This window comes from Balaenoptera acutorostrata, chromosome 3, assembly GCF_949987535.1.
Source record: "Balaenoptera acutorostrata chromosome 3, mBalAcu1.1, whole genome shotgun sequence".
NCBI lineage: Eukaryota > Metazoa > Chordata > Mammalia > Artiodactyla > Balaenopteridae > Balaenoptera > Balaenoptera acutorostrata.
In genome coordinates, this window is record NC_080066.1 from 172,874,756 (window position 1) to 172,897,413 (window position 22,658).

The 22,658-nt window shown below is 42.9% G+C and overlaps 1 protein-coding gene across 1 annotated transcript in view; it reads right to left on the reverse strand.

Annotated features, from left to right (window-relative positions):
- Nucleotides 1-14,198: 14,198 nt before the first annotated feature.
- Nucleotides 14,199-22,658, reverse strand: part of LOC130707604 (potassium channel subfamily K member 13) — a 116,153-nt gene continuing 107,693 nt past the window's right edge. The window contains exon 2 of the mRNA XM_057543063.1: nt 14,199-15,091. Coding sequence (XP_057399046.1) covers nt 14,199-15,091 — 893 coding nt within the window. The remainder of the gene's footprint in view (nt 15,092-22,658) is intronic.

The following is a 22,658-nucleotide window of genomic DNA, read 5'->3' on the forward strand; positions in this document are numbered from 1 at the left end:
TTACTTTGTTCATTTTCTAATTCCTTCAGGTGTAAAGTTAGGTCATGAATTTGAGATCTTGCTTCTTTTTTTTTTTTTTTTTTTTTTTAATTTTTCAAGTCCTCTCCTTTTTTTTTTTTTTAATTTTTATTTATTTATTTATTTTTTATTTATTTATGACTGTGTTGGGTCTTCGTTTCTGTGCGAGGGCTCTCTCTAGTTGTGGCAAGTGGGGACCACTCTTCATCGCGGTGCGCAGGCCTCTCACTATCGCGGCCTCTCTTGTTGCGGAGCACAGGCCCCAGACGCGCAGGCTCAGTAATTGTGGCCCACAGGCCCAGTCGCTCCGCGGCATGTGGGATCCTCCCAGACCAGGGCTCGAACCCGTGTCCCCTGCATTGGCAGGCAGACTCCCAACCACTGCGCCACCAGGGAAGCCCCTTGCTTCTTTTTAATATAATCACTTATAGCTATAAATTTTCCTCTTAACTCTGCTTCTGCTGCATTCCATAAGTTTTGGTAGGTTGTATTTTCATTTTCGTTTGTCTCAAGATATTTTCTAATTTCCCTTGTGATTTCTTCTCTGACTTATTGGTTGCATAAGAGTTACTTAATTTCCACATATTTGTGAATTTTGCAGTTTTCCTTCTGCTATTGATTTCTAGTTTCATTCTGTTGTGATTGGAAAAGATACTCTGTATGATTTTAATCTTTCTGTTAAGACTTGTTTTGTGGCCTGACATATGGTGTATCCTGGAGACTGTTCCATGTGCCCTTGAAAAAAATGTGTGTTCTGCTGTTGTTTGGTGGAGTGTTCTGTATAAATCTGTTAGCTTTACCCACTTTGTATCTAATTTAGCAATCTTATTCCAGCATCTTTTCTTTCACTGTGTGTGTGTACATACATATGAATTATGTATCTCCTATCATCCTTTGAATGGTCATCTCTCATTTTTTCTTTCCTTTTTGTTCCCTCACTGAGTTAAAGATATCTTCTATTAAAAAAAAAGAAATCTTCTCTTTTTGCTCACTGTATATTTGCATGAGAATTATGATATTAATTTTTTGAAAATTATGTTTTGACACGTGGATCCAACAAAGAAGAGCATGTTTTGTGGCCTCCCTGCAGGAGGCAAGACATGGATGTCTAATCTGACTTTCCTACTCATGCTCTTCTCCTGAGGCTGAGTGAGGACCAAACCACCTCTCTCCTGAGCCAGGATAAAAATTTCAAAACAAATCTTACAAAATATAGCTCAGGGAAAATAAAAAAAATACATAGAAACACAGAATTTATATAGCAATTTATACAGCATAAATTTAGTACATCATGCAGTTCTCTCTTGTAACAACTATGGAAGCAACTAAATTATACTCATGACTGAGCACCATCCCAGACCAACTGAGCCAGAATCCCTGGAGACAGGAATGGGGCATCATATATTTTTTAAAGCTCTCAAATGATTCAAGTGTACAGTGAGAGAAGAGGATGCCCTGTTGAAGGAAAAAGGCTAGAGGAGAAACTACAGACAGCAGCTTCCACTTTCGGCAGAGGATAGAATTTTCTCTTCTCTCCCTTCTTCAGTCTCCCAGCTGAATTAGGGAAGGGAAGGATCAAAGGTGCTCTCCTCAGGGCTCTCCCTCTGATTTAATCAGAGTCCATTTGGAGACGGAAACCACACCGACAATCTGAACAGGGAAAATTTAACAGAAGGAATGGTTACCTGGTGAAAGGTGTTAACCACTCAAAGGGGGAAGGAGGATCTTAAGTGTGCAGATGCAGCAACTGCAGAAAGCAGCTACCGCCCCTAGAGCAGAGGGAGAGTGGCTGAGGGGGACCCTGGACACTTAGAGGAGTGCTCGCCCCTCCCTCAGAGCTGAGGTCCAGACCCCTGAGGCGAGAGTGTGCCATTTTGGGCATTCTCTCTGAAGCTCAACTGGAGGGGATTTCAGGGCTTAGGATAGTTTCTGATTTTTTTCTGCTTTAGGCTCTGAGGGGTTTGATGGATGTGATGATGGTTAATTTTATGTCAACTTGGCTTGGGCAAGGTACCCAAATATTTGGTCAAACACCAGTCTGGATATTGCTGTGGAGCTATTTTAAGATGAGATGAACCTTTATATTGGTAGATTTTGAGTAGAGCAGATGACTGTACAAAATGTGGGTGGGCCTCATCCAATCAGTTGAAGACCTCAAGAGAAAAAGACTGAGGTCCCCGGAGGAAGAGGGAGTTCTGCCTCTGGACTGCCTTTGATCTTGAGCTGCAACATCAACTCTTCCCTGGGTCTCCAGACTGTTGGCCTGCCCTGCAGATTTTGGACTTGCCGATCCCCACATGTGCATGAGCCAATTCCTTAAAAGAAATCTCTATGTATCTACACAACCTATGGGTTCCGTGTCTCTGCAGACCTCTGGCTGATACAACAGGCTGTGGCCTGCGCGTCTTCCCCAGGTGGTGCCGCTCAGCTCATCACTCTCCTCTGTCCCATGTCTCTTCTCCAGGAGCATGAGGTGTTGATGCTGGTTGCTACCTTCCATTCCCACTAGACTGAGCTTAAGCGACTCACGGAGAGTTTAAAGGGTCCTTGCAGTTAGTGTAAAATCCCGGAGGACCCAGGGTGACCAAGAAGGAGAGAGATTCTAGTAAAGGAAAGAGAAGAGTCAGGGCAGACTCTCCTTAGAGGAGGGAGAAAAATAATTCCAGAAAAAGATGAGCAAGCAGTTTCCTTCAGCTCTAGACTTGTTCTCACCCCTGACTTCCCTTGCGCATGGGAGGTGCTCTTAAATATTCAATGTTGGTTGCAGGACACAGTCTCTTTCCTTGCAGTCATGATCTTCCTTCTCCCTTTCTCACCTACCTATGCCTTCAGCAGAGTTTTTTACTGCTCGTATCCATTCTCCCGGTCCTAGCTCCCAGCCCACCTCTTTCATGCGATCTCCCTGACTTGCTCAGTCCACACGGACACTCACCCCTTCCTGGTCACCCTGGAAATTTTTCAGATACTTTGTTTTCAACCCTTAGTTATATAAAGTGTGTTGAGTGTGTCCCTAAAGTCAGGGACTGACTGCCAGAGATTTGCTCTGTACCTTCAAAGCAGCTCACACAGGGCAGGTCTTGATACTTACTAAATATTGAACTGACTTACAAGAGCCTGCGAGAAAGCAGAGATGAACATTTCCATTGCACATGGAGAAGCGGATGGGGTGGTGCCCAAGTTCCCACACAGGTCAGAGAAAGTCAGGAATAAATCATGGGAATGGGTGCACCATGCAGGTGATCGTCTCAGTGGCCATCAGCCCAACCAAGCTGAATGCACAAAGCTCTGCTGCAATTTACAATCTCAGGTGTCCATGAATCTTTCTCAGCAAACCCGAGGCAGATCCTGCATCTTCTTTGAGGCGATGTCCTTTCTTCCTCCCACCTAACCCCACAAAGCAGTGGTTCTCGAATGTTAATGTGCTGAAGGACTGATTTTTACGGGGATGGTGGATGTATATTAAAATAAAAAATGCAGATTCCTTGGTCCCACCCATAGAGGTTCTGATTGAGAAGGTCTGGGGAAAGTCCTGAAAATCTGCATTAAAAACAATCTCCCTAGGGGATTATGGTGATTTTTGAGGAACGTAGGACATACTGAACGCGTGGCTCCCACTGGCAGGGAATTCTGTAATGACTTAAATTCCAAGGCCAGCTGCTGGGAAGACTAAACAAAATTCACTCAACAAATGCCCTAGGAACACACAGAAATCTACCCAAGGACAACTATGAGATGATATTTTTTAAAAAATCCCTTGCAAACAGAAAAACACCATCTTCTGCCTAAATCCAGAATCATTACCTTCATCTAATAACTTGCAGGGAGCATAGTTTCCAGAGTAGTTATTTTAGTGTCTGGGAAATTCAAAATGATTAGAAATGGCTCTGAGATACAGAAGAAATTAATTTCTGAGAGCCACTGGGATCTGGCAACAGTGGAATAGCCTGATGGGGATGCAGGCTGGGTCCCAGGGAGGGTCTCTTTCCCATCCTTTATAGCTCATGCTCAGGAAAGCACTCTTTACTGGAAAAGATTGCCTGAAAAACTTGTTAAAATACAGATTGCTGGGCCCTACCCTCAGAGTTTCTGATTCTTTTAAGTCAGGTTTGGGGCCTGAGATAGTTGCACTTCAAACTTCCCAGGTGCTGCTGTTAAGGCTGCCAATCTGAGGACCATACTCTTAGAACTACAGCTTTAGAGCAATGGCCAAGACCTGCTTAGGATGTGAGAACTGGTCTGGAATCACGGCTGTACTACGCTCAAGTCACAGCCCACGCTGAGCTGTGACTGGCTGTGTGCAAACTCGAAAAAGTCTTGGGTTTTTTCTTTTTAACTTTTTACTTTGAGATAATTTTAGACTTACAGTCAAGTTGTAAAAATAGTGCAGGGCTTCCCTGGTGGCGCAGTGGTTGGGAATCTGCCTGCTAATGCAGGGGACACGGGTTCGAGCCCTGGTCTGGGAAGATCCCACATGCCACGGAGCAGCTGGGCCCGTGAGCCACAATTGCTGAGCCTGCGCGTCTGGAGCCTGTGCCCCGCGACGGGAGGGGCCGCGATAGAGAAAGGCCCGCGCACCGCGATGAAGAGCGGTCCCCGCACCGCGATGAAGAGTGGCCCCCGCTTGCCGCAACTGGAGAAAGCCCTCGCACGAACCGAAGACCCAACACAGCCAAAAATAAATAAATAAATAAATAAATAAGAAAATCCTTTAAAAAAAAAAAAAATAGTGCAGAGAGTTTCTATATACCTTTTATCCAGCTTCTTATTTAACATCTTACATAACCATAGAACCATCATCAAAACTAAGACTGTAACCTTGGTATAATACTATTAAGTAGACTATAGAATTTATTGAATGTCACCCCGGTTTGTCCACTAAAGTCTGTTTTATATTCCAGAATTCAGTGCAGCATCCCACATGCATTTAGTTGTCATGCCTCTTTAGTCTTGTCTTTCACTGGCTTGAAATTTTTGAAGAATACTTTTCAGTTATTTTGTAGAATGTCCCTCAGTTTGGGTCTGTCTGATGCTTTCTCATGATTGGATCGAAGTTATTGCAAAGGATGCTTTAGATGCTGCTCCCGTCTCGATGCATCATTTTAGGTGGCTCATGATATTTGTGACATCATGGTGTCACTGGTGACATTAACTCCACTCAATTGATTAATGTGGTGTCCACCAGAATTGTCCACTGTTAAGTGACTATTTTTCTTTTTGTAATGACTAAATATTTTGGTGGTTGGAGGAGATCCTTTGAGACTGCAAATATCCTGGTTCTTCTTAAACTTTTACATCACTAATTTTAGCATCCATCTGTGGGTCTCACCTGCAGCAATTATTACTTTGGTGTTCTAATGGTAATTCACTATTTCCTTAATTTCCTCTACATTTACTAATTAGAATTCTTCTGTTTGGAAGAGTTGTTCCTTCTCTCCCATTGTTTTAAAATGTTGAAGAACTTTAAAAAACATTTCTTGAAGGGTAGGTTTGCTGGCAATGAATTCTCTAAGTTTTAGTTTGAGAAAGTATTTATTTCTCCTCCCCTTTTGAAAGATTTTTGATGGATATAGAATTCTGGATTGACAGGGGTTCTTTAAAAAATTTCAGCATTTTAAAGATGTCATACTACTGTCTTATGACAGCCATGGTTTCTGATGAGAGATCTGTTGTAATTTTTATCTTGTTCTTGTGAATGTAATGTTCTTTTTTTTCCTAGCTGCCTTCAAGATTTTTTGTCTTTTGTCTTCTGCAATTTGAATGATATGCCTAGGTGTATGTGGTGTGCATTTGTGTATTATATATGTGTGTGTTTGTGTTTATATCTAAAACTTGCTAGGTGTTCTATGAGCTTCTTGGATCTTGGTTTCTGTCATTAATTTTGGAAAATTCTCAGCTATTATTTCTTCAAATATATCTTCTGCTCTGTTCTCATTGTTTTCTCCTGGGATTCCAATTATTCATGTGCTAGCCCATTTGATATTGTCCCAAAGCTCTTGGATGTCATTTTTTTTTCATTCTTTCATCTCTTTGTGGTTTAGTTTGAGCAATTTCTATTGGCCTATCTTCAAGTTCGTGGATTCTCTTCTTGGCTGTGTCAGTCGACTGACGAGCCTGTCAAGGGCACTGTTTACCTCTGTTGCTATGTTTTTTATTTCTAGCATTTCTACTTGATTCTGTCTTATAGTTTCCATCTCCCTACTGAAATTATCCATCCGATGTTGCCTGATGCCCACTTTTTCCTCTTGAATCTTTAACATACTAATGATAGTTATTTTAAATTCCCTGCCAGATATTGTCTAACATCTGTTTCAAATCTGAGTCTGGTTCTGACAATTGCTTTGTCTCTGGGGGAAGTTTTCTTTTTCGATGTTTTTGGCCTGTCTCATAATTTTTTTTCTTGAAAGCTGGGCATCTTGTGTATGTCAGCAGAGACTGAGGCAGAGTTTTTGTGCCTAGACACGAGCATGCCTTTCCTATTGATAGATGCTTAGTGTGGATGTTTGAATTAATCCAGTTAGCAGTTGGCCTGGATTTGAGGTTGGTGGTTGCTATGGTTACCCTCTGCTCCCCAGGCCTCACATACCTGTAGCAATCCTTGTGTTTAGAATGAAACTTGATTTGCCAGAGCGAGGTCTGTTTGATCTTGAATGTTAGGTCTTCTCCCTGCACCCTTCTGAGATAGGGTCTCTTTGCACACTCTCATCTTCCCAGCAGTATGCCGCTGATACCTGTCATCGGAAGCTCCTGAGCTCGATGGGGAGGAGGTTGGGAGTGTTTGTGTTGTTCAGATTCAGCCTTAGTTTCAGAGAGGTGCCCTGTCCTTGGGCATCCGGGGCGTGTTCGTCCCAGTCCTCCTGCTTGTCCCCTGCCTGTGCCTTTTGGTGCAGCACATATTCCTGCCTCTCTCCCTGAAGCAGAGATGCTTTTCTGTCCCCTTGCCCCCACTGCAGTGAGTTTTCACTCTGCCCTGAGAGCAGATTTTGTTGCCCCACCTCCACTCCACATTAAGGCTTTTGTCCCATAGGGGAGACAGGAGAGAGAGGGTCCTGGTGGAGTTTCTCTCCCCACGTGGCAGCCACTCCCCTCCTCTGGCTTTGTGCCATGATGGACACTTTCTTGGAGCTCTTTTGGGTCTCTTCTGTGAGTGCTCAGTGGGGTTCATGGAGAAAAGATCTGCAAGAGGGTGTGGGCTCCTCCAGTTTCTGTGGACCTTGGGGCTTCACACATCCCACGAGGCTAGACTCATCATTCACCAGTTCATCAATTATTCTGGCTAAATGCTTCTACCCCAGCTAAGTGAGCACTTGCGTTTCCTCTTCTTCGGCAGATTATGTTTTTCCTCCTGTTTTGGGCCAGTTGCTCTGCGACCTCAGCTCTCCAGTGATTTCCCACAAAGTGGAGAATTTGAAGCTCATCTGGCTCTTTTTCATTGTTTGGCTGGAGTGATGTTCCTTCCAGCTCTCCACATCTAGGGGTAGAGGCCAGAAGTTTTATCAAGTCCTTACATTTTTCTGAGGCTCAGTTTCCTCATCAGAAATGTGGGAATGGTGATGCCTTCTTCACAGGACTGTCATCAGGATCAAGTGGCACATGGCACACATGGAAGCTCTTCAAAAAGTATAAAGATTATGCCAGGTAAGGTACTGTTCTTGTTAGATCATCCTTACTAATTATATACAGTCATTTCTGGAACCCAAGATAACAAGCTCCTCCTCAACAGGGGCTCTCAACCTGACTGCACGTCAAAAGCACCAATGAACACTGTGCAAAATATATTTCTGAGGTTCCAGCATCAGAGAATATTTTTCAGTAGGTGAGGAATGGAACCTGAGAGTCTGTCGTGTTAACAAAAGTCCTTAAAGGATGCTGATGCACAGCCAGGCATGAGAATTCCCACCTCATCTGGTACTTTCCATCCCACATTATTAGCACACCACTGTATATCCAGGAAGCAGTAGCTAAATTTTTAAATGAGATGACAAGACAATCTATCAAACCACTAGGCTACCTTTTTTCCATACCAGAAGACTGAATCTTCCAGTACACTTTTTTGTTTAAGTAAGGGGTGGGAATTTCCTCATTGCTTCCCATGTGGTACATGGCTATAGATAACCCCATTCCTCTGGAGGCACAGAGAGTATGACATTGAGAATTTTTTCACGTATCTGTTGGCCGTTTGTTTGTCTTCTTTGGAAAAATGTTTATTCAGGTCCTCTGCCCATTTTTAAATCAGATTGTTTGATTTTTTTGCTGTTGAGTTGCATGAATTCCATACACATTTTAGATATTAACCTCTTATCAGATAGATGGTTTGCAAATAATTTCTCCCATTCTGTAGGTTGCCTTTTCATCTTGTTATTTCTTTTGCTATGCAGAGCTTTTAAGTTTGATGTAGCCCCTCTTGTTTATTTGTGCCTTTATTGCTTGTCCTTTTGGTGTCATATCTAAAAAAATCATTGCCAAGACCAATGTCAAGGAGATTTCCCCCTATGTTTTCTTCTAGGAGTTTTATGGTTTCAGTATTTATGTATTTAATCCATTTTGAGTTAATTTTTGTGAGTGGTGTAAGATAAGGGTCTAGTTTTATTCTTTTGCTTGAACAAATGAATGTATTGCTTTTATTCTTTTGCTTGAATGCATGAGTGAATGTCCAATTTTCCCAGAACCATTTATTGAAGAGGCTGTCTTCTCTCTATTGAGTATTCTTGGCTCCCTAATCAAATATTAGTTGACTGCATATGCTTGGGTTTATTTCTGGGCTTTTGATTCTGTTCCATTGGTCCATGTGTTTGGTTTTATGCCAGTACCATACTGTTTTGATTACTATAGCCTTGTAATATAGTTTGAAGTCAGAAAGCGTGATGCCTCCAGCTTTGTTCTTCTTTCTAAGGATTGTTTTGGCTATTTGGGGTCTTTGTGGTTTCATACAAATTGTAGGGTTATTTTTCTATTTCTGTGAAAAATGCCATTGGAATTTTGATAGAGATTGCATTGAATTTACAGATGGTTTGGGGTATTATGGCCATTTTACCAATATTAATTTTTTTGACTCATTAACATGGGATATCTTTTATTTGTGTCTTTAATTTCTTTAATCAAAGTCTTATAGTTTTCAGTGTACAGATCTTTCAACTTCTTGGTTAAATTTATTCCTAAATATTTTATTGTTTTTGATGTTAATATAAATGGGATTCTTTTACTTCTTTTTCAGATATTTCATTGTTAGTGTATAGAAATACAACTGATTTTGTATCCTGCAACTTTACTGAATTCATTGATTAATTCTAACAACATTTTTTGTGGAGTCTTTTGGATTTTCCATATGTAAGATCATACCATCTGCAGAGAGAATTTTTACTTCTTCCTTTCTGATTTAGATACCTTTTATTTTTTTTCTTGCCTAATTTCTCTGGCTAGGATTTCCAGTACTATGTTCAATAGGAATGATGAGAGTGGGCATCCTTGTCTTGTTCCTGACCTTAAAAGATTTCAGCCTTTCACTGTTGAGTATGATGTTAGCTGTGGGCTTGTCATCTATGGCCTTTATTATGCTGTGGTACATTCCTTCTATACCCAATTTGTTGAGAGTTTTTTTTTTATCATGAAAGGATGCTGTATTTTGTCAAATGCTTTTTCTACATCTATTGAGATGACTCTATGATTTTTATCTTCAGCCTATTGGTGGTGTATCACATTTATTGCTTTGTGAATGTTAAACCATCCTTGCATCCTAGGGATAAATCTCACTTGGTCATAAAAGAATGTATTACATTATGTCATATAAGAAGGAGGAAACTTCCTTTCTTTCCAAATCTTGGAATAAAATGGGCTCTTCTAGAAGCTGGTCTTGTTTTTCCTTTGGCTTCTGAAATGCTGTGACTTATCATCCTTCACTTCCAAGGGCTTAGGGACCATAGTCCTGATGATGAGAGCCTAGACCCAGATCACTTCATTTACCTGGTGCAGTGATGCTGCAATGCAGATACAACTGTTCCCACATTAACAATGAGGAAACCAGGCTTTAAAACATTAAGTAATTTTCCCATGTTCATATAGCCAGAAGGTGACAAAGCCAAACTTCAAACCCAGTCTGTATAATTTTAACTTACTTATTCTCTAACTTACTTCAATCTGAACCCCAGTTAATTTTTATGTGAAGTGTGATTATTTCTCTCTCTTATTTCAGAAAAGATTAAAGGCAGTTTGAAGATAAGTACCCTACCTACTTCGCAATGTGGTTATGAAAGTCAAAATATTACAACTGTGAATGGATAAGCCTTAAAAGCTATAAAATTCTAGCAATATCCAAGATATTACAGCTTTCCCAGAACATTCTACTGTGCCAAATCATTCAATTGGCTCAGCTAATACTAAAATAAAAGGACTCAGTGGAACAGAAACAAAGGCATTGGGGTCTTTTGGTTTAGTATATAACCATCACCAAGAGTGACACCATTTAATAAATGAGAACAGTTAATGAAGCGCAGTGTGGCAAGTGCTGGGTGGCAGGTGCAAGAAGAGAACAAAATCTTTCCCTGTTGGATATAACGTCCCCCCACCCCCGTAGCACGTGGACCACCAGCGCCCACTGCATTTGCAGCTCCTCAGAGGCCACAAAGCCCTGCCCTGAGCATCTCCTCATTTGATCTGGTGTTGCTACTGTTTCCACATCACAGGTACAGAGGGAATGGGACACAGTGAGGTTGAGAGACCTGCCCACTGTCTCTCACATTAGAACTACTGGGCCTGGTGTTCAAATCCAAGAACTGTTCTTTACCACGTGGTGGGCATGACCTCAGAAACTGTGCTGTATTTTGTTACTTTTATGTAGCCCCCCCCCAATGTGGGATGTGCACCAATGATTTGGGTGGAACATGAGATGATTTTCGGGGCCCGCAGGCTTGGAATGAATTAACACTGAATCGTACGGTGAGAAAGTTACTCCCTTCCCAATTCTCTTCCAGTCCTTTCATTACATCATGAAGAGAGTCTCTGTTTGGTGCTAATGAGTCTTTATAACAACTCCCCCCCACATTTGCCAATCTCCGTTTTTAACCGAGAGAGAAAAGATCTCGGGATTAAAGCCTTTACTAGGATACGGGATCTTGTTAGAATTTTATAACATAGTTTTATCTTCATTTTATTGGTGTTTGCAATGACTCTATTTTCTGTTTATGGCAAGTGACGAGTCTTCTGTTTAGGTAGTGAGAAAAGGTTTCTTTTTAAAACAAAACTAATTAAAACTGAGCTGATTAAAATATCAAGAAGATACTATTTCAGGTAGGATGGAGATATAACAAAACTTGTGCAAGTGCGTGGGATGATGGTCACTTGAGAAACTTGATGGTCACTTGGGTCTTAGCTTTGAGGTCCCTGCATTCAAGGCCAGTTCACATTTATAGCGTCACAGAGAGCTCAAGATGGCCAGCTGTGAGCCCAGCCATAGATGAAGCCTGACCACCTCATGATGCTGAGTCAAAAGGTCCTTTATCACTCCGGGGAGTCTCTGGGTTCCTAAACAGAAGAACCTGGGCCAACCAAAAGGTCACACAGTGACAGTTCAGAGAGAACAGAATAGAGAGAACTGGTCAGGAGGGCTAGAGACATGCTGAGTGGGGACAAAGGTAACAAGAGAAAATAGCAGTAAACGTTCTTACTCTAGTGAAGATGTGAGGACCCCTTTGGAAACATGATGAAAACCATGAAGCTCGTTACCTAGGAAATTGCACATGTGTGTTTCTGCTCACGTTCATGTACGCATACATAACAATATTAGGGGATTTGTGGGCTCCAGGTTTTGAACTCCAGCTTTGATATTACTATCTAGAAATTCTCTTATTGACCAACTCACGCCTAAGGGTAAGTATAAAGAGGTTTATCTAAACAAAGTTTCCTAGTTTTGTAATTTTTTTGGCATGTTACTCCCATCCATCTATCCATCCATCTTAAATGCACTGCACTTTTCTCTCCTTACACTGGTTCTCAAGTGTTTCCACCAGGGAACCCCCAACCTAGAGGAGAACAAACTCATCCTCTGAGACTCTGAGAAGACTTAGAAAGCTCATCATAAGATCACAAATGTTTTTCATGTTTAGCTTAAAAGTTTATGCCAATTTTGGGACCTACTTAAATAGATGTGTTTTGACATAACATCTCTCTGCAAAAATCATTTAGTAAAACTGACCCTCCAGAAAGATGAGGCTTGCTTATACTGATGCTTCTTGGCCTCTTGGTACACCTGCGAGATCTCTAGGGACCCAGGTTAGAGAAGCAAGGCCTTGCTTCGTGCCAGTCCCTGTACCAGGAATGTGGAGATCAAGAAATCCCCTAGGGACAGGGACCCAGATGCTCTCCCCATCCCCACAGTGCCTCGTGCAGGGCAGAGCCCCCAGGGAGCTCAGTTTATGATCAGAAGTTCCTAACAAGGGTTTTGCAGTAGCTCCAGGCTGCTGCCCTGTAAGCGTGATACAAGGTAATGGTTGAAGATCTCTGACTTTGGAGCTTCACAGCCCTAAGTTCAAAGCCCAGCACTGCTGCTTATCACACTTTGGCTCTAGGGCACTCCTGGTACCGTAAAGAAAATATCTGGGTTTGCCAGCTGGAAGAAAAGTCAACTCAGCCTGGAGAGGGAGCTGTTGGGGGTGTTCTGAGGCTGGGTAGAGCATGGGTGAAGAGCCCAGACTTCATCAGAGACCTGGGCGCTTCTCCTAGCTGTGCCCCATCAGCCCTGAGCATTCAGACAAGGAGCAATCCCTGCGTGCCTCTGTTTCCTTGTGTCAAAAACAAGGGGGTTGGATGGGATGGTTCCTAAGGGTCCTCCCAGCCTGATGCTTTCTGCTCAACAATTCAGTTTCACTGGGCAGAGCTTTTCTGCTTTATCTTCTTTATGGCGCCCATCTTTCTTCCTCATTTCTGAAAGTGCCTTTTGGACACCATTCTCATCTTATAAAAACTGCAGCTATCTCTTATGAACTCTGCTCTCATCCCCCCAAATCTTCTCTCCTGCGTAGATGAAGAAGATCAACAGCTCTTGTTCCTAGCATGGACTGCTTTAACAACATGGGAGGTTATGTAATTAGACTTGTTACAATACCACAAGGCAGAAATGAAATGGATTAGACAAGAGAAGCCAAGTTTCATTATGTGGTCTAGAATGTTTCTCCAGCCAAGAATCCAAGATGATGTTCACATTCTTAAAATTAACTTCCTATTTCCTTTTTCTCTGAGTGCAGTAAGTGCCTGTTTAATTAGGCACCCTCCCCCCAATGTCCTTAATGAGCAATCATGTAATCTTCGTTAATAAAATGAGGATTTATTAAACTTTCGATTCTAATAAATAGTCAGCCATTATCTTTGCAATGGGCCCCAAGCCCTGGTAAAAATGAAGTGGTCTCTGGGACCATTCAAAGGGTCCATTCAGTAGAGCTTAACGTGTTAAGAACAGAGCATAACGTGTTAAGAACAGAGCTTAACGTGTTAAGAATAGAGCTTAGTGACAAGAGTGAGTCTTCCCACCACCACGCCTCAGTTTAAAGGCCTGAAGCTGAATTTTGTTTTCTTACCACACTGAGGTCCCACAGACACCTTAGTCAAGCGTTAAGAGCTTAAAAATAAAAGAAAGGAAAAACAAAAATAGAGAGGCAGGTATAAAGAGGAACAGATGCTTTCCCTAGCCATGGCCCCATGGATGAATCTGCCCAGAAGGAAGCCCAGCAAAAAGAAAGCCCAGTCACATTCTCAAACAGTTCCCACCCTCCCTTTGTTGAAGGGACTAAGAGAGGCAGTTAATTCAGCTGTTCAGAGTTCCAGGGGAAAATCAGGATCTTCAGGATTTTTATTTCCAAATGAAAAATAGAGCAGCAGGATATCAAGGCTTAAGGAAGCCCTCCCTCTCTTAGGCAGTTAAAACCCTGCAGCAAGGTGGGTAAAGAAGACAACGTGATGTCTTAGACTGCTTTTGTGGTTCATTTTTAAAAGACTGAATTTAGACTTAAAGAATAAAGATAAGGAGAAAGGCATGGAGGCTGCAGGTTCCCGCAGCCCTGGGAAGTGGCTGTTTGCTGGAGACAAGAAGATATTTCTCAAGCTGGGCTCCAGGCTAGAAGGAGCAGAATGAACCCAGCCAGGGCACAGAGCTGAGCTGGGTGACAGTATCCTCGTTGTCCATTCTCTCCTTGCCCCTACCTGTCCCCGCTGGTCTCTGCCAGCCTGTTGTTCATTATTGCAAAGGCTCCTACCCCCCCTGAGAATTCATCGTCCAGTGACAGAGTGCTGGTCTGGTGGGGGCAGCCATTGGCCATTTCGGACAGCTGCTTCTGGAGGATGGCTAGTGAGACCTTGTTGGCCGCCAAGAAGTCCTTCATGGAGATCATCTCACCCGAGAGACGCCGCCCATCCGTGTCACTCTCTCTGACTCCATCCGTTTCTATGGAGATGTTGCACCGGTTCTGGACAGTGCCTGGCATCACCACGTTCCTCCGGGACTGCAAGAGTCGTCTTTGGCATTGTTGGCAGCACCCGCCATCCATCTTCCTCAGGATCCAGTTCATGGACTGTTTAATGAGGATGGAGATGACATTGAACAAGGAGTAGATGCAGCAGACGCCCATGAGGATGAAGACGAAGTTGGCGAAGCGGTAGAGGCCCTGGCTGGCATACCGGGCGTTCTGGCTGCTGACGAGGTCCCCAAAGCCAATGGTGCTGAAAGCCACAAAGCAGAAGTAGAGTGCGTCGAAGTAGCTCCATCCTTCCACGGAGGTGTACATGGCGGACGCGCAGCAGGAGATGAGGAGGGAGGCCATGCACAGGATCAGCATGACATAGTACACGGAGGGCTTCCAGCCAGCCGAGCGGTCCACCTCACCTTTCCCCGGGTTATTCAGGCTCTGCTGGGGCAAGGCCCCCCGCCTCCGGAGCTGCCGCTGGTGGCACGATTTCATGATGCAGGCGATGACGGTGATCAGGCGCTCCAGGAAGAGGTTGAAGAACAGGATGGTGCTGGAGCACCCGAGGAGGCCATAGAAGATCAGAAAGATTTTTCCTTCTACTGTGGCTGGAGTCGTCATCCCAAACCCTGCAGGAGACACAAATCAGAGGAGAGTGAGGGAGATCTTTGCCGTGAATGGGGTCAGTCTTGGCTTTGATGGCTGGCAAAGGACCTGAAGAAACAGTTTGGTAAAAGCACTCTGTCCTAGCCTTTCTAGGAACGAGAGGGAGAATTCTGACTTGCTGTTGAAGACACTAAGCGTTGTTCAGAGCTGGGCTGCTCAAAGCGCACATGGTGCCACAGTGCAAATCAGAGAAAGGTACCTCTTCCTCTGAGTGGATACCACCAGTGACAGTGGCTTGGTGATGAGAACGTGGGCTGGACTTCAGCCTCCCCTCCCGATTCTGCTAGATGTCCTCATACAGTAGATGACCTGAACAACCATACTTAACAGACGTTGTTCAGAGAGATAAACAAAGGCTCATACAAAGAAAAGTCTTACAGAGTTCATTTATTCTATAAACACTTATTGGCTGCCATTCCAGGAATGGGGACTAGAACTGTGGAAAAAGATAGATCTGGCCCCTGCCTTCATGGAGCTCTAATGGAGTGAAGTGATTACTATATTTTGTGATAAGTGTTGTGATAAGCGTGGTGCTGGAGAATGTTCAGGGTCTTATGGGAGCTATTAAGAGGGAAACCCATCTCAGACTTGGGGTCTAGGAAGACTAAACAGGGAGAACCTAAAGCTAAAGAGGAGTTAGGCAAGGCAAGGAGGGTGCATGTGTGTGTGTGCGTGTGTATATGTGTGTGTGTGTGTGCGTGTGTATTTGTGTGTGTGTGTGTGCGTGCGTGGTGGTGGTGATGTTTCAGGCAGAGAAACAGTACATGCCAGCATATATGGAAATGAACAATTTGCTCAAGATTTTCCGATCTTTAAACAAAACTCTCATGCTTTGGGAGTGGTAACTGAGGTGTTAGTTGTTATAGTTTGATAACATATAAAAAGTCTCTCTTGCCTTTGTCTCTTACTGTTCACAGTTTTGACTTCCTTGACCTTTCTACCCCTACACACAGATATGTTAGTAAGAATACCAACTGTAGGACAGTGGACATCACTGAGAAAAAGGAGAAACGGAAGAAAAATACACTCAGTATTTCTCACTCAGGGGCACTAATCTTCAGCCCACTGTGAGGGACACGAATTTCTTCCAAGCAAATGATTCAGTAAACATGAGCAGTCTGATTTGTTTGAGGGGATGGGCATCAAAGTCCTTCTGAAAATAAACACCATCTGAAAAATAAGTACTCATCATGCCACCCTGGGTTCAGTTTTTTTATTCAAGTCAAACCTCCTTGTTTGTATTTTTTCTTTTTTCTTTTTTTTTTTTTTTTTAAGGATAACTTTAATTAATTTATTTATTTTTGGCTGTGTCGGGTCTTCGTTTCTGTGCCAGGGCTTTCTCTAGTTGCGGCAAGCGGGGCCCACTCTTCATCGCGGTGTGCGGGCCTCTCACTATCGCGGCCTCTCTTGTTGCGGAGCACAGGCTCCAGACGCGCAGGCTCAGTAGTTGTGGCTCACGGGCCCAGTAGCTCTGTGGCATGTGGGATCTTCCCAGAGCAGGGCTCGAACCCGTGTCCCCTGCATTAGCAGGCAGATTCTCAACCACTGCGCCACCAGGGAAGCCCTGTATTTTTTCTTTATTATCAAGCTCAGTTTCCTAACCGGGGCCACATCATTGGGATCTCTAGGATTCACCCATTATCCTCTTTCCTGATAACACCCTGCTATCATCTAGCCAACACTTTTCTTTGCTGCCACAGCTCAGCCCATGGCTGCCTCCCAGTGCATCCTGGGACGTGGTCAGATCGGACCTCGCGATTTGTGAGCTTCTGGGATTATGACCTCCTGCTCCCTCTTGTGGAGCCAACGGGCCACCTTTCCCAAACACCTAGGTGTGCATACTGTGTTACCATTTAGTTTTCCAAGTAAATTCAATTTTCCTTTCTCAGCATACAAGGGTCTATCTAGGGTAGGAAATTAACAATGTATAGCCAAGAGCCTGCAGGAAGATACTGATTGCTTTTTAGTGGGATGGCGTGGAGTGGAATGGGCGATCAGGTAAGGAAGGAGCAAGGGACAGGGAATAATTCCACTGGGAGTTACAGCCCTGGCCCTTAATGGTAGAGAGAAAGTCAGACCACCATCTCTTCTCTGGGAACTCTTGTTCTGAAAATTAAAGGCCTTTAGTGACTCTTGGCAGTGTAGGTTTCATTTATTAGATATCTTCATTATGATGTAAGGAAATTCTCTCTTTGCTGTCTTTTCTCTTGTTAGTAACTTTAATTCTTATCCCCAAGCTTGAGTTGCAAGGAGGCAGTTGAAGTAGTGGAGAATTAAGAAAAAACTTAGTGAGTTTAAGGACTGAGCTGAGAGCAGTGTCTTCTTCTACCCAGTCTAAAGAACATGGAGGCGTGACCAAGGTGTGGAGTGATTAGTTCCTGATTACTTAGGGCTGCGGGGGGAACCTCCTCTGGCTCAGTGAATTCCTGAAACCAGTAAAGCTTGTGAATGCTTCTGCACTAAGAAGATATAAAAATGAAAGCTGGAGCCCTTGCCCCAAAGCTGTAAGGCTAGCAGAGTATTGCAGCTCTCTTCATTGAAACAGAACTGAGGCAACACACAGGAAAAAGGAGAAACGTTTATCTGCAGCCATTTACTGACCCAACAACATTCCAAAAAAAGGATAAAGTTATTGAAAATAGGGAAGGCCCAAGATACCCTGAGAAAACCATAATTCAAAAAGACACATGCACCCCAATGTTCACTGCAGCACTATTTACAGTAGTCAGGACATGGAAGCAGCCTAAATGTCCATCAACAGAGGAATGGATAAAGAAGATGTGGTACATATATACAATGGAATATTATTCAGCCATAAAAAGGAATGAAATTGGGTCATTTGTAGAGACGTGGATGGACCTGGAGTCTGTCATACAGAGTGACATAAGTCAGAAAGAGAAAAACAAATATTGTATATTAACGCATATATGTGGAATCTAGGAAAATGGTACATATGAACCTATTTGCAGGACAGGAATAGACACAGACATAGAGAATGAACATGTGGACACGGTGGGGAAGAGGGGATGGAGATTGAGATTGACATATATACACTACCATGAGTGAAACAGGTAGCTAGTGGGAACCTGCTATATAGCACAGGGAGCTCAGCTGGGTGCTCTGCAGTGACCTAGTTGGGTGAGATGGGGGGTGGGGTGGGAGGGAGGTCCAAGAGGGAGGGGATATGTGTATACGTATAGCTGATTCACTTTGTTGTGCAGTGGAAACTAACACAACATTGTAAAGGAACTATACCCCAATAAAAAACAACAATAACAACAAAAAACAATTCAACAGGGCAGCTCATTTTTTGAGCTGTATTTGTTAAATTAAAAAAATATATTAAAAAAAGGGAAGGCCCAGAGGTAACAACAGGTGTATATGTGGAGGAGTGAGGGGAGGCATTTGCCAACAGAGAGCTTTCTTGTGTAACACAAGACTCAAGTGGGCAAATGTTTTCTTTTACAAAATGTTCCTCTGATCCCAGAAGGAACTTAATGATTTTCCTCTTGGACAGCAGAGAAGCAGGAGTAATGAGTAGCTCTCAGTCAAAGGTAAGAACAATTATTTATTGAGCATCTGTTAAGGTCAGGGGCAGCACTAGTTGTCTGGGCCACACAATGATGGCCTGGACAAAGTCCTTGGCCTCCAGGAGCCCATCATACAGGCTGGGACAGATAAACTGCTGTCTACAAAACAAGGCAGAGTGAGTCAAGGGCCAAAGTAAAGGCACAGTGGTGCTATCCTGGCTTCAGGGTCCCGAATGCAGCCTCACTTGGGATGAATGACTGAGATCCATATAGGTTTGTTGCTGAAGCCAGCTGACAAGCTTGATAAGCTGATTTTTTTCCAATGACTGAGACTTCTAGTGATTTTGCAACATGTTCCAGGGATTTAAAATCTCTATATTCTATCTTGTTTGTTTGGTTTTAAAACATTCAATTTTATGAAAGAAAGGATAACTTGTGACTTTTGATTACCTACACTATTTGCTTGATCACGACCATCTTTTCAATCAGCAAAAATGACAGATGGCACAAGTGGTGTTATTCATAGAAGCAACGGGAGACAGCTTCCTAATATTTGCAGTTAGAGGTGTTGCCATAGCTTTTACTACTCTCAGAGCTTAACAGTGTGTCAGCTAATAATGCAGGCTTTTTCATAGAAAGTCTCCCACTTTTTTGAGTCCCATAATACTGAGCATTACGGATCCCTTGGACTGGGAATAATAAGCCTCAGGGTCCTCCTTAGTGGAGGAAAAGGACACAGGCATTATCAAAGGCCTGCCCTCTGCCAGGTATCACTGACTCCTAATACCCAGGCCCGCTCCCGGGTGTACAGGTGTAAAGCCAGAGTTAGAACCGAGATTTATCTTGTCTCCCAGGCCTGTGATCTTTCCACCTGCCTAAGCTAAGTGAGTGAAACCACTGTCAGGTGTACACACTGTAAGTAGAACTGAGAGAGGGAAATTAACCAAGCGGCTAAGTTCCATGCTTTACCTAGACACCCAGACTGCAGTAGCTGCCAGATCTGGTACCCAAATCAGGGGATCGGCTGAATCAGAAGCTGAAACCCTACAGTCTTCACTTACATTTCTGAATGTACGTGTGCCTCTCCCGACCAGTGATGCCATTAAATCGGTTTTAAAAACCTGTTACATCCCATGCATTCGGTCTCTTTGTATTTCATAGGCACACAAATGAATCTGATTGTCACAGGTGGTGCTTTTCAATATACAGTTTCTTTCCTGTGCTTCAAGCCTGAAGTCATCCGATTTGTGTCCAGCCCCTGAGTCTGGGAGCAGATGAGCTAGCTGACTGGGGATCAAGGGCACATGAGTTTGGTTTGGAGGCCAAGGGAGCTCGCCTGGCAGTCTTCTTCGGCCGAGCTCCCTTGGCCATTTCAGATCGGGTTTTTTTGTTTTTGTTTTTTAAATGAAGGTTTGTGGCATCCCTGCATTGATCAAGTCTGTTTATTTATTTATTTATTTATTTATGGCTGTGTTGGGTCTTCGTTTCTGTGCGAGGGCTTTCTCTAGTTGTGGCAAGCAGGCGCCACTCTTCATCGCGGTGCGCAGGCCTCTCACTATCGCGGCCTCTCTTGTTGCGGAGCACAGGCTCCAGACGCGCAGGCTCAGTAATTGTGGCTCACGGGTCTAGTTGCTCCGCGGCATGTGGGATCTTCCCAGACCAGGGCTCGAACCCATATCCCCTGCATTGGCAGGCAGATTCTCAACCGCTGCGCCACCAGGGAAGCCCTCAGATCTGTTTTAATGTGCTCCTGGGACCAAACCAGGCTCCCTGGTGTCCTTGGGGCCAGGAATGAAGCAATTAGGCACTGCCAGCGTCCCGGTCAACCCCAAAAGAGCCCTTCACTTAGACCATGAAGAGAGGAGAATAGGTCTGCCGTCTCCCACCCTTTTATGCGTATAGTGTCAACTACATATTCTTTCAAAAAATTAGTCAAGGTGAAAAATCAAAAAGCTTTGCATTATATTTTTCAAATATACACAGAGGTAGAGAGACTACTATAATAAGCCCTCATTTCCCAGTTTCAGCAATTGTCAAAATCTTGCCAATCATGTTTCTCCTATCCCACCCTACCCCCTTTATTTGCTGGAATTTTTAAAAGTAAATCCCAGACAGCATGCCATTTCATCCATTAATAATGATGCATCTGTAACTGATAAGGACTTTTTTTTCCCAGTATAACCACTATGTCGTTATCACACCTAACGAAATTAACACTAACTCTTTAACATCAATACCCAGTCCACATTTCAGTCTCTCAAAAATATATTTTTACAGACCATCTGTATGAATCAGGATCCTAACGAGGTCCACGCAGTATATCTTTTAAGTCTCTTTCATTTGTTAACAGTCTCCCTTTCCATTTTTTTTTATGCCATTGACTTGTTGGGCAAATGTGTCCTGTAGACTTAAATCATAATTTTTTCCAGAAACATTTGGAGAAAAATGTATATTATGAGAGTGACTTCAGATGCAGCAGCAAATCTCAAACATTGCATGGGGACATACAAATTGGCATAAACTGTCTAGAAAGCAATTTGGGAATATGCATGAGACATCTTAAAAATATTTATATCTTTCTCTCTGTTTTTTTTTTTTGTTTTTAGGAATATATCCTCCAAAGTATTAGAAATGTGACTAATTATGTACAGTGATGTCACCCTGTCTTTACTTTTAATAATGAAAATCTTAGCAACCTAAGTGTCAGATAACAGGGCAAAGACTAAATAAAAGTAGCCATTAAAATTACACATACATAACAGAACTAAAACAAATAATCCTAAAATCTATATGGAAACATAAGAGGCCCAGAATTGCCAAAGCAATCCTGAGGAAAAAGAACAAAGCAGGAGGCAAAACCCTCCCAGACTTCAGACAATACTGCAAAGCTACAGTAATCAAACAGCATGGTACTGGCACAAAAACAGACATAGGGATCAATGGAACAGAATAGTGAGCCCAGAAATAAACTCACACACCTACAGTCAATTAATCTTTGGCAAAGGAGGCAAGAATATAAAGAAAAGACAGTCTGTTCAGCAAGTGGTGCTGGGAAAGTTGGAAACCCACATGTAAATCAATGAAGTTAGAACACACTCTCACACCCTACACAAAAATAAACTCAAAATGGCTTAAAGATTTAAATATAAGACATGACACCATAAAACTCTTAGAAGAGAACACAGGCAAAATATTCTCTGACATAAACCATACCAATGTTTTCTTAGGTCAGTCTCCCAAGGCAATAAAAATAAAAGCAAAAATAAACAAATGTGACCTAATCAAACTCATAAGCTTTTGCACAGCAATGGTAAACAAAATGAAAAGACAACTTGCGGACTGGGAGAAAATATTGCAAATGATGCGACCAATAAGGGCTTAATTTCCAAAATGTAGCAGCTCATACTCAGTAATAAAAAACCAAAAAACCCAGTCGAAAAAATGGGGAGAAGACCTAAATAGACATTTCTCCAAAGAAGATATACAGATCGCCAATAGACACATGAAAAGATGCTCATCGTTGCTAATTATTAGAGAAATGCAAATCAAAACTACAATGAGGTACCACCTCACACCAGTCAGAATGGCCATCATTAAAAGTCTACAAGTAATAAGTGCTGGAGAGGGTGTGAAGAAAAAGGAACCCTCCTGCACTGTTGGTGGTAATGTAAATTGGTGCAACCACTACAGAAAACAGTATGGAGGTTCCTCAGAAAACTAAAAATAGAGGTGCCATATGATCCAGCAATCCCACTCTTGGGCATATATCTGGACAAAACTGTAATTCGAAAAGATACCTGCATCCCTATGTTCATAGCAGCATTATTTACAATAGCCAAGACATGGAAACAACCTAAGTGTCCACTGACAGACGAATGGATAAAGAAGATGTGGTCCATATAAATAATGGAAAACTACTCAGCCATCAGAAAGAATGAAATAATGCCACTTGCAGCAACGTGGATGGACCTAGAGATTATCATACTAAGTGAAGTAAGTC